The sequence below is a fragment of the Sesamum indicum genome, linkage group LG3 (assembly GCF_026168435.1).
Source record: "Sesamum indicum cultivar Baizhima isolate 11 linkage group LG3, ASM2616843v1, whole genome shotgun sequence".
Taxonomy (NCBI): domain Eukaryota; kingdom Viridiplantae; phylum Streptophyta; class Magnoliopsida; order Lamiales; family Pedaliaceae; genus Sesamum; species Sesamum indicum.
This window is the reverse complement of record NC_142659.1, coordinates 17,264,593-17,277,502: the sequence shown is the minus strand read 5'-3', so window position 1 is coordinate 17,277,502 and position 12,910 is coordinate 17,264,593. Positions and strand designations below refer to the sequence as shown.

Here is a 12,910-nt window from a genome sequence, read left to right as displayed (position 1 = left end):
CTGGGTGAATGGTAGGGGGGTGTGAGGGGCTGAATTGTAGGGGGAAGTGAGGGGCATGGCGAGGAAATCGGGATGATTTGGAAGCAGTGCACAACAAAACATAGTATAGTATGTGATTGTGTACGTAGGGCGTAGGTAGGTAGGTAGGTAGTATCGTCATTCTCTCTTGCAACCAATAAACGCAGGGCAGTAGTGTGGGATGGGATATGGGCCTCCATTTCTTCAACTTCAATCCGCGCTTCATTTGATTGTTTTGCATTTTCTCTCCCACGCCCACACCCCCACCTCCCTTTTCTCTCCTTCATTATAATACTACTTATCATAATTACCTAATTTTCACAATTCCACCCCTCTTTCTCCCCCCTTCCTTTTGTTACTGAGCGGTGGCTCCGTTCACGCGGCGGTGCCATCTCTCGATATGACAACCGCCAACTACGCCGCCATGACCCACGACCTCGAGAATGCCACCACTTCCGCTCCCATCGACGATGCTGACTGGCCCACCGATCCTAACTTTTCTGATCCTTTTGACATTGGCAACACCAAAAATGCCTCTCATGTTTTGCTCAAGCGTTGGAGGGTAAGATTATACACACACACATATGCCGCCGCTCTTTGTTTTACGATCATGCATTTTCCCTTATTATATCGACCCTCTCTACTCCCATTACGTAATCTGCATGTGATGTTCGCGACTCATGATCGCTGCTTCTGCTGTGGCCTTGCGTTGTTTTTTGTTTCATGCACGTGATGACGACTTGAGATTGAGACGCATGTTATCAAAATGATATGCATGAATTTGTAGAAAGATGATTTTCATGCATGCGAATCTCCATATTTGTGCGGAGTCATATACACTCTTAGTTAGGAGCTTCTCTGAATGATGCTTTTGTTGATCGTTAATATAATATACATACACGAGTTTTCTGTCTGATTCTGAAAGTTTTGGTCCTTCACAGCAAGCTGCCCTCGTGCTTAATGCTTCCCGCCGGTTCCGCTACACGTTAGATTTGAGAAAAGAGGAAGAGCAAGAAAGAAGAAGAAGAATGATAAGAGCACACGCTCAAGTCATTAGGGTAATCCTAGAACAAACTAATCTTGCTGGTTGATACATATATATCATCCCGTCAATTACAACTTTATGCTATTTTCTGTTGTAGGCTGCATTGCTCTTCAAATTGGCTGGACAGCGAGCAATTGGTATGAGCTTGTCTAGTCCTTCTAGTGTGTTAGGGTTTTGGGATTTGTTCTTTCCAAATCCGTTGTAGCTCCCTTTGGCTATACGCAACTGATCACTAGTTTCTCCTCGCATGAGGTGTTGATATAATTTTGAGAAGCTAAGAACTTCTGCTGTCGTTATTGAACTATCTTGACTTTCTGTTGCTTATTCATTTGCTGCAAGAGATCTGATTTGGGGTTGGTTAATTCAGTTTTAGGAACTACCGTAGCTCCTCCATCTCCCAATGGGGATTATGGAATTGGACTTGAACAACTTGCTTCAATGAACAGGGATCACAATCTTTCTGCATTGCAACAATATGGGGGGGCAAGTCCACTTGAATCTCTCCTTTTACATACATATTTTTTGCAAGTTATATGTGTGTGTAAATTAGCTAATATTGATCTCCATTTCTTCAGGTTAGAGGGTTATCAGATATGCTGAAAACAGATCCGGAAACAGGTATTTATGGTAATGAGGATGAGTTACTGAAAAGAAGGAATACCTTTGGGTCAAATACGTATCCCGTGAAAAAGGGACGAACTTTCTTGGTAATATTTCATCCAGAGTGTTATTCTTGTATGATCACATTTTCTTCATGAACTTAATTATTCTCCTATATAGATGTCTCTCATAACTTCTTCGACATTTGATTCTGTACAGATGTTCCTATGGGAGGCTTGGCAGGATTTGACCCTTATTATCTTAATCATAGCTGCTGTGGCATCATTGGCCCTTGGAATAAAAACTGAGGTAATATTGGAATACAACATCACCATGTTCATTTCTTTGTAACTGAATTTTGTCTATTGAGTTGTAATGCGCTTATCTTGCATCTCTCCATGTAAACTTTACTCCAAACTTTTGCTAGGCTTTATCTTCCATGGATGAGAAATATGATTTCCCCATTCAGTATATGAGCCTGGGCTGCATCTTTAGATGATGCCAGATTGTTTTCAGTTATATAGTACTTTAGGAAGCTGTTAGACAAGTTCTACTATTTCACATTCAATTTAACTCTTGTTGTACCTTTGTTTTTGTCATCTGCACCATGTTTCATCTTTTCTTTCCATATGCAATTATGGGTTTCAAGCATTGTCGGCTGTTTCGGTTGTCGCATATTGATAGAAACGACCTCCCAATCTATTTTTGTGTTAAAGCAGTATCTCCAGCGCTGCTTGCTTTTTCATTTGCGTGCTTGACCAACAATGGATAACTGGCACTGGAATAATTAAGAACTTTCTTTAGTTTAAATCACATTTTTTAAATCTTCAACTGATTCTGTACATGTTGCCATGGACTTGAAAAAGACTTCTCTAAAGCATAAAAAACTTAATTTCATGACAGTTTTCGAGAAACATGCCATATAAGTTCATGCATCTGCTTTGCCTTATCTTCAGCTGCACAGCATCGAAAGTAATTTGGTAGCAATGGAATGAAAGAAATTTAATTACATTTGCCTTAAGGCTTAAGTCTAATTTAGCAATTATACTGTTTATCCAGGGACTGGAAGAAGGATGGTATGATGGAGGAAGCATTACCTTTGCAGTTCTTCTTGTTATTTTTGTTACGGGTAAGAAAATTCACATTGCAGGATTACTGTTGCTCCTTATGCTTTCCATGTTGGTGCTTTCAATCTCAATGCTAAATGTATTAGTATTTTTCATCAACATGGAGGATTTAGAAAATCACTAATCTCCATTTGGTGATATGTGAATCATTGGTTGTATCCTTATTTACCATTTTTAAACTTTTCCATTAGATATGTTTTATGCTTTGGATCAAAAAAAATAAGCAAACTTCGGTCATGTGTAGCTGTTACTTATCCTCTGAAGAGAAGTAATTTTTGTAGTTTCACTTTTAGTCAGTTGTGATGTTTTCTACGTTTTATGTTTTTGGCTCATTTTCCTATTTTTTTTTTCTTTTTTCTCAGCTTAGATTATCAGTTCGGTCCATTCTTGTAGTTTTTAGAGGCACAATGATTGTAGTTCACTGTGGATTGTAGTGAACCAATGTCTTTTGTGGAATGGATATTTTCTTTGTTAAGATTATTTTGCCAATTATCAGAAAGAAACCGCGGGTCTGTCATTTATGATGCAATTAATTCAAGTTACTCTTGATTGCATTTAAAGAGTGTAACTGTGCACAAATTGCTTTAGATAACAAAAGGAATTATGCAATTAAAACTTTGCAAAGTGTTGTTTATTACTCTTCTCATAACACATTAGAATGTAATGCCTTTAATTTTAACACCTTGTAAATATCAAGCTGATGTTTCATATAATCGATAGTGTGAATTCTTGGCAAGTTTGTTTATTGACTTGGTCACCTCTGTCACCATGATTGAACAATTAGCTAAATTCATTTGGTATGCACTATATAGTTGATTTTTTTACAGTTTTTCTATTTGTTACACATCTGTTCTTTAGCAATTAGCGACTACCGGCAGTCTCTCCAGTTTCAAAATTTAAATGAGGAAAAGAGAAATATCCAGTTGGAGGTAATTTGAGCAATGAAGTTATTCAAGTTCTGTCTTCTTGTTATTTTTCTCCACACAGCAGGGTGATTGATGATTTAAGTATTCTCATTGGACAAACATATATATAGGTCATCAGAGGTGGTCGAAGAGACAAGGTTTCAATATATGATATTGTGGTTGGGGACGTCGTGCCTCTCAAGATAGGTGATCAGGTAATAAATGATTTGAAAGATTTGCTTTCTTGGAGAATACATCAGTACTTGAAACTCTGTTGGTGTATTGTACTTAGGTTCCTGCCGACGGAATCTTGATGAATGGTCATTCTCTTGCCATTGATGAATCCAGTATGACTGGGGAAAGCAAGATTGTAAGCTGGTTAGAGTGTTTTTTTTGCAGGTTGTATCATACCATTGATCTTATATTCTCACACCTTATGCATTATGCAGGTTCACAAAGACCACAAAGCTCCTTTTTTGATGTCGGGTTGTAAGGTAGCAGATGGTGCTGGGACCATGCTGGTAATATCAAAACTTGTCACCTCATGTAAATGAATATATTAATACATTGAATTTTGTTCTCCTTCTGGATGTACACTAACATATTAGTTAGTCTTTTCTAGTTCATCATTGATGAGTTTGTATAATGGTGCAACTGCAATGATTCTGCAATTAACCTATATGATACACAAATACATGAGTGTTTCTGAAGCAACAACTGAAGCGAAAAACTCATTCTGCACAAAAATTGTTAAAAATTTTCTTGGCTTTGTTCATCAAAATATTGACTGGAGTAGTTTGCATCTGTTGTCACTACTGATGTTACACATATCTTTATGTTTGTCATTTGTTGGATTGCAGTGCTAAAGTACGATGATGGTCAATCTTGTTCTTCCAGCATGATTTAGTGTATATATATATATTTGTACAACATGATTTAGTATATGTGTCATTTCAGGTAACTGGTGTTGGAATCAACACTGAGTGGGGATTGTTGATGGCCAGTATTTCGGAAGATAATGGTGAAGAAACTCCTTTACAGGTACTAATTGGATAATGGTTCTCCAGTCATTGTTTTGGCGTATGAACATAATTTAACAATGTATGGATCCTGATGACGCATTGCAGGTGCGCCTGAATGGCGTGGCAACGTTTATAGGCATTGTTGGTCTCTCCGTTGCGCTCCTTGTGCTTGTTGTTCTCTTGGCAAGGTAATTTAACTAGCCTTCCTTGTGTCTTGTTAGATGGTTGCATTAAAATATCAATTGTATTAACTATTAATCACCTCAGATATTTCACTGGGACTTCAAGAAATGCTGATGGATCTGTCCAGTTTGTCCGTGGGACAACTAGTGTTAGCAAAACAGTTGATGGAGTTATTCATATTATAACTGCTGCTGTAAGTTTCATCATTCTGAAATGAAAAGAATACCCTTTCTAAACCCGGTTTTCTTGCGAAAGACTTCCTAGATGTTTGCTAGGTATCAGAGAATTTCTTCTCTTTCTTGACTGACATCATATTTAGGTCACGATAGTGGTCGTTGCAGTCCCAGAAGGGCTTCCTTTGGCTGTAACCTTAACGTAAGTATCATTAAATTTACCTCTTGTAACTCCACTTTTGCGCTTTCGTCCGTGTCCACCTAATACTCTGAGCTTTATTTGTTTCAAATTTGCAACAGTCTGGCATTCTCCATGAAAAAGATGATGGCTGACAAGGCTTTGGTATGTACATTATTTTCTTCTTTCCAAGAACCTTTAGTTTGTTCAATTGTATTACAGTTTCTTCATTCTATGACATTTTAAATGAGATTGTCAACTTAAACTGGTTTTCAGGTGCGTAGGCTTTCCGCCTGTGAAACCATGGGATCTGCAACAACCATTTGCAGTGATAAGACTGGAACTTTGACCCTCAATCAGGTTGTTTTACTTTCTCTTTGTAAACTCTGTGAAAAATGAAATAAATGGGTGCATTACTTGCGTATGTTCTCCTTTTTTTGTTGGTTACTTAATCTTGACAAACTACATTTGACACAGATGACTGTGGTCGAGGCTTATGTTGGGCCAAAGAAGATTGATCCTCCTGAAGATGGTTCCCAGTTGCATGCAACAGTCTCCTCTCTGCTAGATGAGGGAATAGTACAGAACACTGCCGGCAGTGTATTTCTATCTAAGGTATTCTTTCCTTTCCTCATTCTGCGCATGCTTGCAAGAACACCACTTAGCTGCGGTTGAGGTTGGGGTTGGGCCACTGCAATTGATTTTGAACTCTTCTAGAGAAAAGTGGTAGAGCCTGAGAGAATAACATATTATACTCCTTTGTGTGTATCGACAATTGGACACATTTCAATTTCTCATCTGTATGAACTAATTTCTTAGCCTCTCCTCATTTTAGTTGCGTGTTGTACTTTAAGAATGAAGAAAGTTGATTCTCTTCAGTATTCTGTTTCTGTTAGAGCTTTTGAAGTTGTCTGCCTCCTTTGGAAGTGGAACTAAATTGTGGTCTACCATATACATGTTCATCAAGTTTCCTTTCATTGTTTTCAGGATGGAGAACTGGAGATTTCTGGATCTCCAACTGAAAAAGCGATTCTTCAATGGGGTGTCAAGGTATTAACATGCTATATCTGTGTTTTCAACTTTCAATAACTCAGCTAGTAATGATCTGGAAAAGCCAAATTTTTGCAGTTGGGCATGAAGTTTGATGTCGTGAAATCAGAATCCATAGTTCTCCATGTCTCTCCATTTAATTCTACCAAGAAGCGAGGAGGTGTTGCATTAAGAGGGCGGGTAACTGATTCATGTTCCTTACTCAATGTTTTTTAGTTATAATTTTTCATTGAAGCTGCAACATAATCTCTGATACTAGATAAAACTTTACTGAGTGTTTTTGCTGGACCTGTTAATTTAGTGGAGAAATTTTGTGAAGGCATAGTTTAAGGGACTTAAATGTTTTTCATGTATGAAATTTGATGACGTATGGTGAAAACCTGGGAACATGGTAGAATTGACTTTACAACATACTAATTCATATGTACTCAAGGAAGTAGGCTGAAGGTTCAGCATTTGGAATGTCCAACTGGAGCACAATTCAGATGCGGAATTAATTATTGATTTCTTCTTATTTTTAGTTTCAACAATTTGAAAAACATAATTTGAGAATATTTTTCTTTTTCTTTTTTTCTGGTCACTTGACAGACTGAATCCAAAGTTCTTATACATTGGAAGGGAGCAGCAGAAATAATTCTATCCTCATGTTCACATTACATTGATGTAAATGGTTCCTTGCAGTCCATGGATAAGGATAAGGTTGGTACTTTATGAACTTTATAGTTCACTGTGACTTGCGTTAAACTCAAGATAATAAAAGGGCTCATATAAATCAAAGATATAAGATTATGCTGTCTTAGAGGTTGATTGCACGAACACAGTATAAGAAAGTGAAATAAAGGATTGCTAGATAATTTCACTCTGTTCAGTAATCTGTTAGTTTTTTAAATGGAAATGAGATAATCTATTGGAAGTTCCTGAAGACATTCATAGATATGTCCCGATATTACTACTCATTAATGTTAGGATTATAATGACTTCTTATTTCAGGACTTCTTTAAAGATGCTATTGATGATATGGCTGCAAGAACCTTGAGGTGTGTGGCCATTGCTTACAGAACATGTGAAACAGATGAGGTTCCAACTGATGAAGAGCAGTTGGCACAGTGGACTTTACCAGACGATGATCTCGTGTTGCTGGCTATTGTTGGTATAAAGGTAGTAATGCTTAGATGAGCTATTCTCAATTGCTGTTTCCTTTGAACACGTAGGTATAGCTGAATCTTTGAATTGTGATTAATCCCTTGGTTTTGTCTTCCTTGGTTGATAGTGTTGCATGTGTTACAGATTTTACTTTCATCACCAATGAGTTGTGGTTATCATGTATATTTTCTAACATCAACTAGAAATATTATTTAATATCACTTATGGTTCCTTGTAATGGCTTCATATTTATCACATTCTCTTATACAGGATCCTTGTCGTCCAGGCGTCAGAGATGCAGTGAGATTGTGCACACATGCTGGTGTTAAGGTACTTATTTTGTTTATCAAGTTCCGAAGTTATAGCCATGCACTCTTTGTAAATAGTTGCAAGTAAAATCTTCCAATGAACAGCTATTACCATGAATAGCTACTAGATTTGCTGATTCGCCTACTATAAATCTTTGTTTGCTCTTTAATTTTTTAATAATGAAATGTGCACAAGATTGTATTAGTTACAGAAACAAATAAGAAAACATAGCAATGTGTGCAAGAACTTCCGACTATTGAAATTCACCTGTCATATTATATCCCAAAGCTTAAGCCGGTCTTCCAGCCTAAATGCAAAGGATTGTAGACGAAAGGAAATGGGAATGGTGGAGAGGAGAATGCCATCAACCATGAGAGCTTCTTTCCTAAATCTTTTTGCATTCTTGACTGCTCAAATAATTTATGAACTTCCTATTTTGTGATTTTGGTCTCAGACATTAACCACATAGATAAAGTTGCAAGTGTTTCTTTTACAACAATGATGCTGGTTGCTGATGAGACTTCAGTTTGAAAAAGGGTGCACAAGCTAATGGACCGATAATTTTTCAGTAATTTATGATACCAATTGGAACCAAAGATATATTTTATTGTATTTTTCCTGATTATAAAAGAAAAAAGTGAATATGATAATTGGTTTGTATGTCAATAATTTAGGTGCGTATGGTAACTGGAGATAATGTTCAGACAGCCAAAGCAATTGCTCTGGAGTGTGGTATCCTTTCTCCAGGTGCAGACACAAATGAACCCTATGTAATAGAAGGGAAGAGATTCCGTGAGTTGTCTGACAAAGAGAGAGAACAAGTCGTACAAAAGATATCGGTATGTCTTAACAAGAAGATCCATTCTTGATTTTCAGAGCAAGGCACGCTTATCCTAACAACTTATAAACATTGCATTGGTCCTGGCGCAGGTTATGGGAAGGTCTTCTCCAACTGACAAGCTTTTGCTTGTTCAAACACTGCGTAAACAAGGTGAAGTTGTTGCTGTAACTGGAGATGGAACTAATGACGCTCCCGCATTGCATGAGGTTTGATGGACTCAAATCATGCTTTTTATATCTTTTATCAAAGCTATCCATGGATTTTCAAGCTCGTGATGTTTACATGTATTCTTCATTTGGTTCATCCCTGAAACTTAGCTATAAAATTTATAGATGTCATATGTGATTCATTGCGAAAATACTATTTTTCTTAGGTGGGGTAACTGATCAGTTTCTTTCTGAGTTTTTCCATGGTAAGTCATGTAAGAAATAAACGACTACCAAAAAGTTGTTTAGTGTGTATGTCATACCTCAGAGAAAGAAATATGTTTAAAGAGTTTACCGAGCTGCACATGTCCATTGATTTCTAAGCACCAGAATAGATGATACTGCCTTAATCTTACCAGTTCAGCTACTGCAACACATAAACCTCAAGGGCAAAGGAGATAGGTCATTGCTTCACTCATGAGAGGCATGGGTTGTTTGTACAATGATGTTAGAGTTGTATAAAACCAATTTCTTGGAGGTTCCTCTGTATGTTTCCGTACCAAAATGTGATTTACCTCTTGTCTTTTGCCTCCAAAATGTGAGGGACTTAACTTGGATAAATTTATCTGCTACGCCATTTGTCCCAGGCACTCTCCCCGACATGTGAACCGCTCATATTAACATCAATTGCTCATTTTTTGTTCTCTACATTTGTTAGGCTGATATAGGTCTTTCCATGGGCATACAAGGAACTGAAGTTGCAAAAGAAAGCTCGGACATTATTATCTTGGATGACAATTTTGCTTCAGTTGTGAAGGTTAGTGTCATGAGCTGTCCCCGAGAAAGTATCAGAATCCTGTAATGTATACTCTTAAATAGTTGAAGAGTATCTTCTCATGTCTTTGTTCTTTTCCAATTCAAATGCCTTTGGGAAATTCCTTGCTGCATCTTCAATTACTTGTTGTAGGTTGTACGCTGGGGACGCTCTGTCTATGCAAACATCCAAAAATTTATCCAGTTCCAGCTCACTGTTAATGTTGCAGCTCTTGTAATAAATGTTGTTGCTGCAGTTTCGTCTGGTGATGTTCCTCTAACTACAGTGCAGGTACAGCATGCCTGCTATTATTGGGAAGATATTTCCTGATATTGAGTATGACACTCACCTGTTATAAAAAGTTAGCTACCATCAAACTGTGGATCTCTTCTTTATCCTTAGAGATGAAAAATGTAGAAAGATTGTGAAGCCACAAGTTCCTCATATTTAAAAAAAATGGTTTTAGGAAGTATTTCAAGGAAATGCAAAAAATTGAATGCATTGTAGCGGCTGTACCTCTTCTTATGTAGTTAGGGAACTTAAGTTGGATTTTGCAAATCTAAAGGTATGCTTATGCTCCCTTCATTTGCTTTTCTGATGCAGCTACTCTGGGTTAATCTCATCATGGATACTCTGGGAGCTTTGGCACTGGCGACTGAACCTCCAACTGATCATCTCATGGATAGAACTCCAGTTGGTCGTAGGTCAGAATTCGCAACCATGTCTAGTATGCAGATTTTATTTCTTATGAAAAGTTGTACAAGCAAAGACGACTTAAGATATATTTGCATCATTCTAGAGGTGAATTGCTGCATATCATCTTGAAATTTTAGCTTTCTGAACCAGAGGTTCAAGAAAGCCATGTCAATAACCTATGAAATTCGTTTTCTACTCTCACGATTCTTACTATGTGATGCATTTAATACTTATGTGAATTTATCAGTTGGTTGCATGGGTTTTGATTTCCTAATCTTCCATCAATTTTGAGATTTCATAGTTCATTATTGCATTTGATTGTGACCCATTTTTACTCAAAACTGCAATCAAGTTGGAACAATTTCTTAGTAATAACGTCTAATTTAAATCCTTGGAGATATTGGCTCCAGCTGTCAACTTCATGCCTCATAAGCTGGTGATCATAGTTGCATCTACTTTGTATTGTTCAAATGTGGCAATGAGGAGATTTGTGATTGATCTCAAAATATATATTGTCAATGTGTCTCTTTGGAGTTTCCGTTTCAACTTGGAGAAGTACATAGAACTACTTCCATTTCAGCAGTCAATGTGTTCAGAAACCTGTTTTTTTAACTATTAAATGCTTCAGGGAGCCTCTTGTAACAAACATCATGTGGAGAAACTTGATTGTACAGGTACATTACCTAGTTATCTAACGGAATTGGATGTCCTTTTCCTTTGTTTATAGAGAACTCTGAATAACATGTGATGTTACAGGCTACATATCAAGTTGCGGTCCTCCTTGTTCTCCACTTTTGTGGCATATCTATTCTCAAGTTGGAGAAGGACGAGAAAGCGCATGCTTACATGGTGAAGAACACTGTGATATTCAATGCATTTGTTTTCTGTCAAGTAAGTAAAACCTAATTCGAATGAACAAATCGAAGATGGTTGATAAGTTTCTATTGTATGCCAAATTAACCACATAGTCAATTTCACTTGTTAATTAACAGATTTTTAATGAGTTCAATGCGCGAAAACCAGAAGAAATCAATGTCTTCTCAGGTGTGACCAAAAACCACCTCTTCGTGGGAATAGTAGGAGCCACATGTGTACTTCAGGTAAGGGCCATCATATTGATGGCCTTTTATGGTTTGGACTCATGTTTCTTCCATTTGATGGTGTCACTAACATGCTCCTTCTACCAGATAATCATAATTAATTTCCTGGGGAACTTCACCTCAACTGTTAGGCTTAACTTCCAACTATGGGTAGTTTGCGTCGTTATAGGCATTATCAGGTTCGTGTCTTTGCTTTGTTACTTCTCGCAGCATTACTAATTTCCTTGCATGTATATTAGGCCTTTTTACTAAATTCAGCCATCATTTGAAAAGTCGAATTTAAGTGGAACAAATTAAAGGGAGAAAGGAAAGATGCCAGCTCTGTGCTGATAACTTAATTTGACGAGTTTAGCAGTCACCATTAAGTCTGAAAAACACAAATTGCTTTTGCAACTTTATAATGAGTGGTCCGTATCTTTTATTGCCGAAGAGAGCTATCATCACAAGCAACGTGCTTTCGCACATGATGGAAGTTTCCCTTCCCGATGGTTGTTGTGGTATTCTGAAAAACTAGATGTAGTAATGACCTTACCAGCCAATTTATAAATTTATAATATATACCATTGGCCTACATAGCAGTTTCTGGCTCAAGCATCAGCATAAAATTTGTGAAACTTCAGTTTTACTAGAAATGCTGAACACCATTCTCCCACCTGTGCTGATATCTTTTTTCTTGCAGCTGGCCTCTTGCTGTCGTTGGTAAATTCATTCCAGTTCCAAAAACACCTCTGGCGAAGGTCTTCATAAAGCCATACCAGCGGTGCATTGCTGCTCGTAATGCACGCAACTCCTAACTAATATCTTGATATTTTTCCATTCATCAAGTAGCCTCGTCCAATTTCCTGGAATCGAGAATGCAACTCCAGCAGCAGAGTAAATTCACTCTTGATATTACTTTTTTGATAAAAGTGTACCATACTATGCTGACTCCGTGAATCTGGATTCATTGATATTCTATTAAAGCACTTGAAAATATTCTATATCTATTGTAAATAGTCCATTACTTCTTCACAGGATGTTTTAGCAATAGGAAGTATTAATACGTATCATAGAGGCGTATCTCCTACAATCATATTCTTTCGCTATCAATCTAGGCTGGCATGAGTATCAGAACTTCTACATTCCCCTTTTGTTTCTGAATTTGTGTAGAAAAGAGGGATGAGAATCATAACTGCATCAACATGGGAAAATACCAATCTTACACCATCAAATGACTAAAGTAGCCATTAGCAAATAAAATTTACAGCTTCAAGAACTGAGCCAAAGTGCAGCTGTAAGTTAGGACCGTTTACTTTACCCAGTAGGTTATGTACATATTACGAGTAATTCCTTTACAGGGCTGAGGAGTGGCTTTCCACCTAGTAATGTTTTTCTTTATAACGTTTTTGCTTCATGTAATTTTCTTTCCACAACTAGAAGGATATTGGAGAAAAACATTCTTAAACATTATATCTACATGCATATCTGAGTTCCATCAAAGATGCTATATCAGTGGTGATTTTGTTTGATGATGATGACCACAAGTATCCCAATCACTGGAAATTTGGTCCAAGATATTGC

At 37.3% G+C, this 12,910-nt stretch overlaps 1 protein-coding gene across 1 annotated transcript; it reads left to right on the top strand.

Annotated features, from left to right (window-relative positions):
* Positions 1–27: 27 nt before the first annotated feature.
* On the top strand, positions 28–12,361 carry ACA9 (autoinhibited Ca(2+)-ATPase 9). The gene is made up of 33 exons (XM_011074435.3): positions 28–580; positions 960–1,076; positions 1,161–1,200; positions 1,431–1,546; positions 1,639–1,770; positions 1,883–1,972; positions 2,723–2,792; positions 3,649–3,719; positions 3,827–3,910; positions 3,988–4,065; positions 4,145–4,216; positions 4,653–4,736; positions 4,823–4,905; positions 4,985–5,093; positions 5,220–5,275; positions 5,374–5,416; positions 5,528–5,611; positions 5,729–5,866; positions 6,239–6,301; positions 6,380–6,481; positions 6,890–7,000; positions 7,292–7,459; positions 7,715–7,774; positions 8,428–8,592; positions 8,684–8,800; positions 9,459–9,557; positions 9,708–9,845; positions 10,158–10,258; positions 10,879–10,924; positions 11,007–11,141; positions 11,243–11,350; positions 11,438–11,529; positions 12,030–12,361. The coding sequence occupies exons 1-33, from the start codon at positions 419–421 to the stop codon at positions 12,142–12,144; spliced, it is 3,249 nt and encodes a 1,082-aa protein (XP_011072737.2). The 5' UTR covers positions 28–418; the 3' UTR covers positions 12,145–12,361.
* The last annotated feature ends 549 nt before the right edge of the window (positions 12,362–12,910 follow it).

Bases quoted from the DNA above. Each gene is read 5' to 3' on its own strand.
- ACA9 (XM_011074435.3), top strand. From the start codon at position 419: ATGACAACCGCCAACTACGCCGCCATGACCCACGACCTCGAGAATGCC. The intron at 1,771-1,882 runs GTAATATTTCAT...GATTCTGTACAG, and splicing joins AAAAGGGACGAACTTTCTTG to ATGTTCCTATGGGAGGCTTG. The intron at 10,259-10,878 runs GTCAGAATTCGC...TAAATGCTTCAG, and splicing joins AGAACTCCAGTTGGTCGTAG to GGAGCCTCTTGTAACAAACA.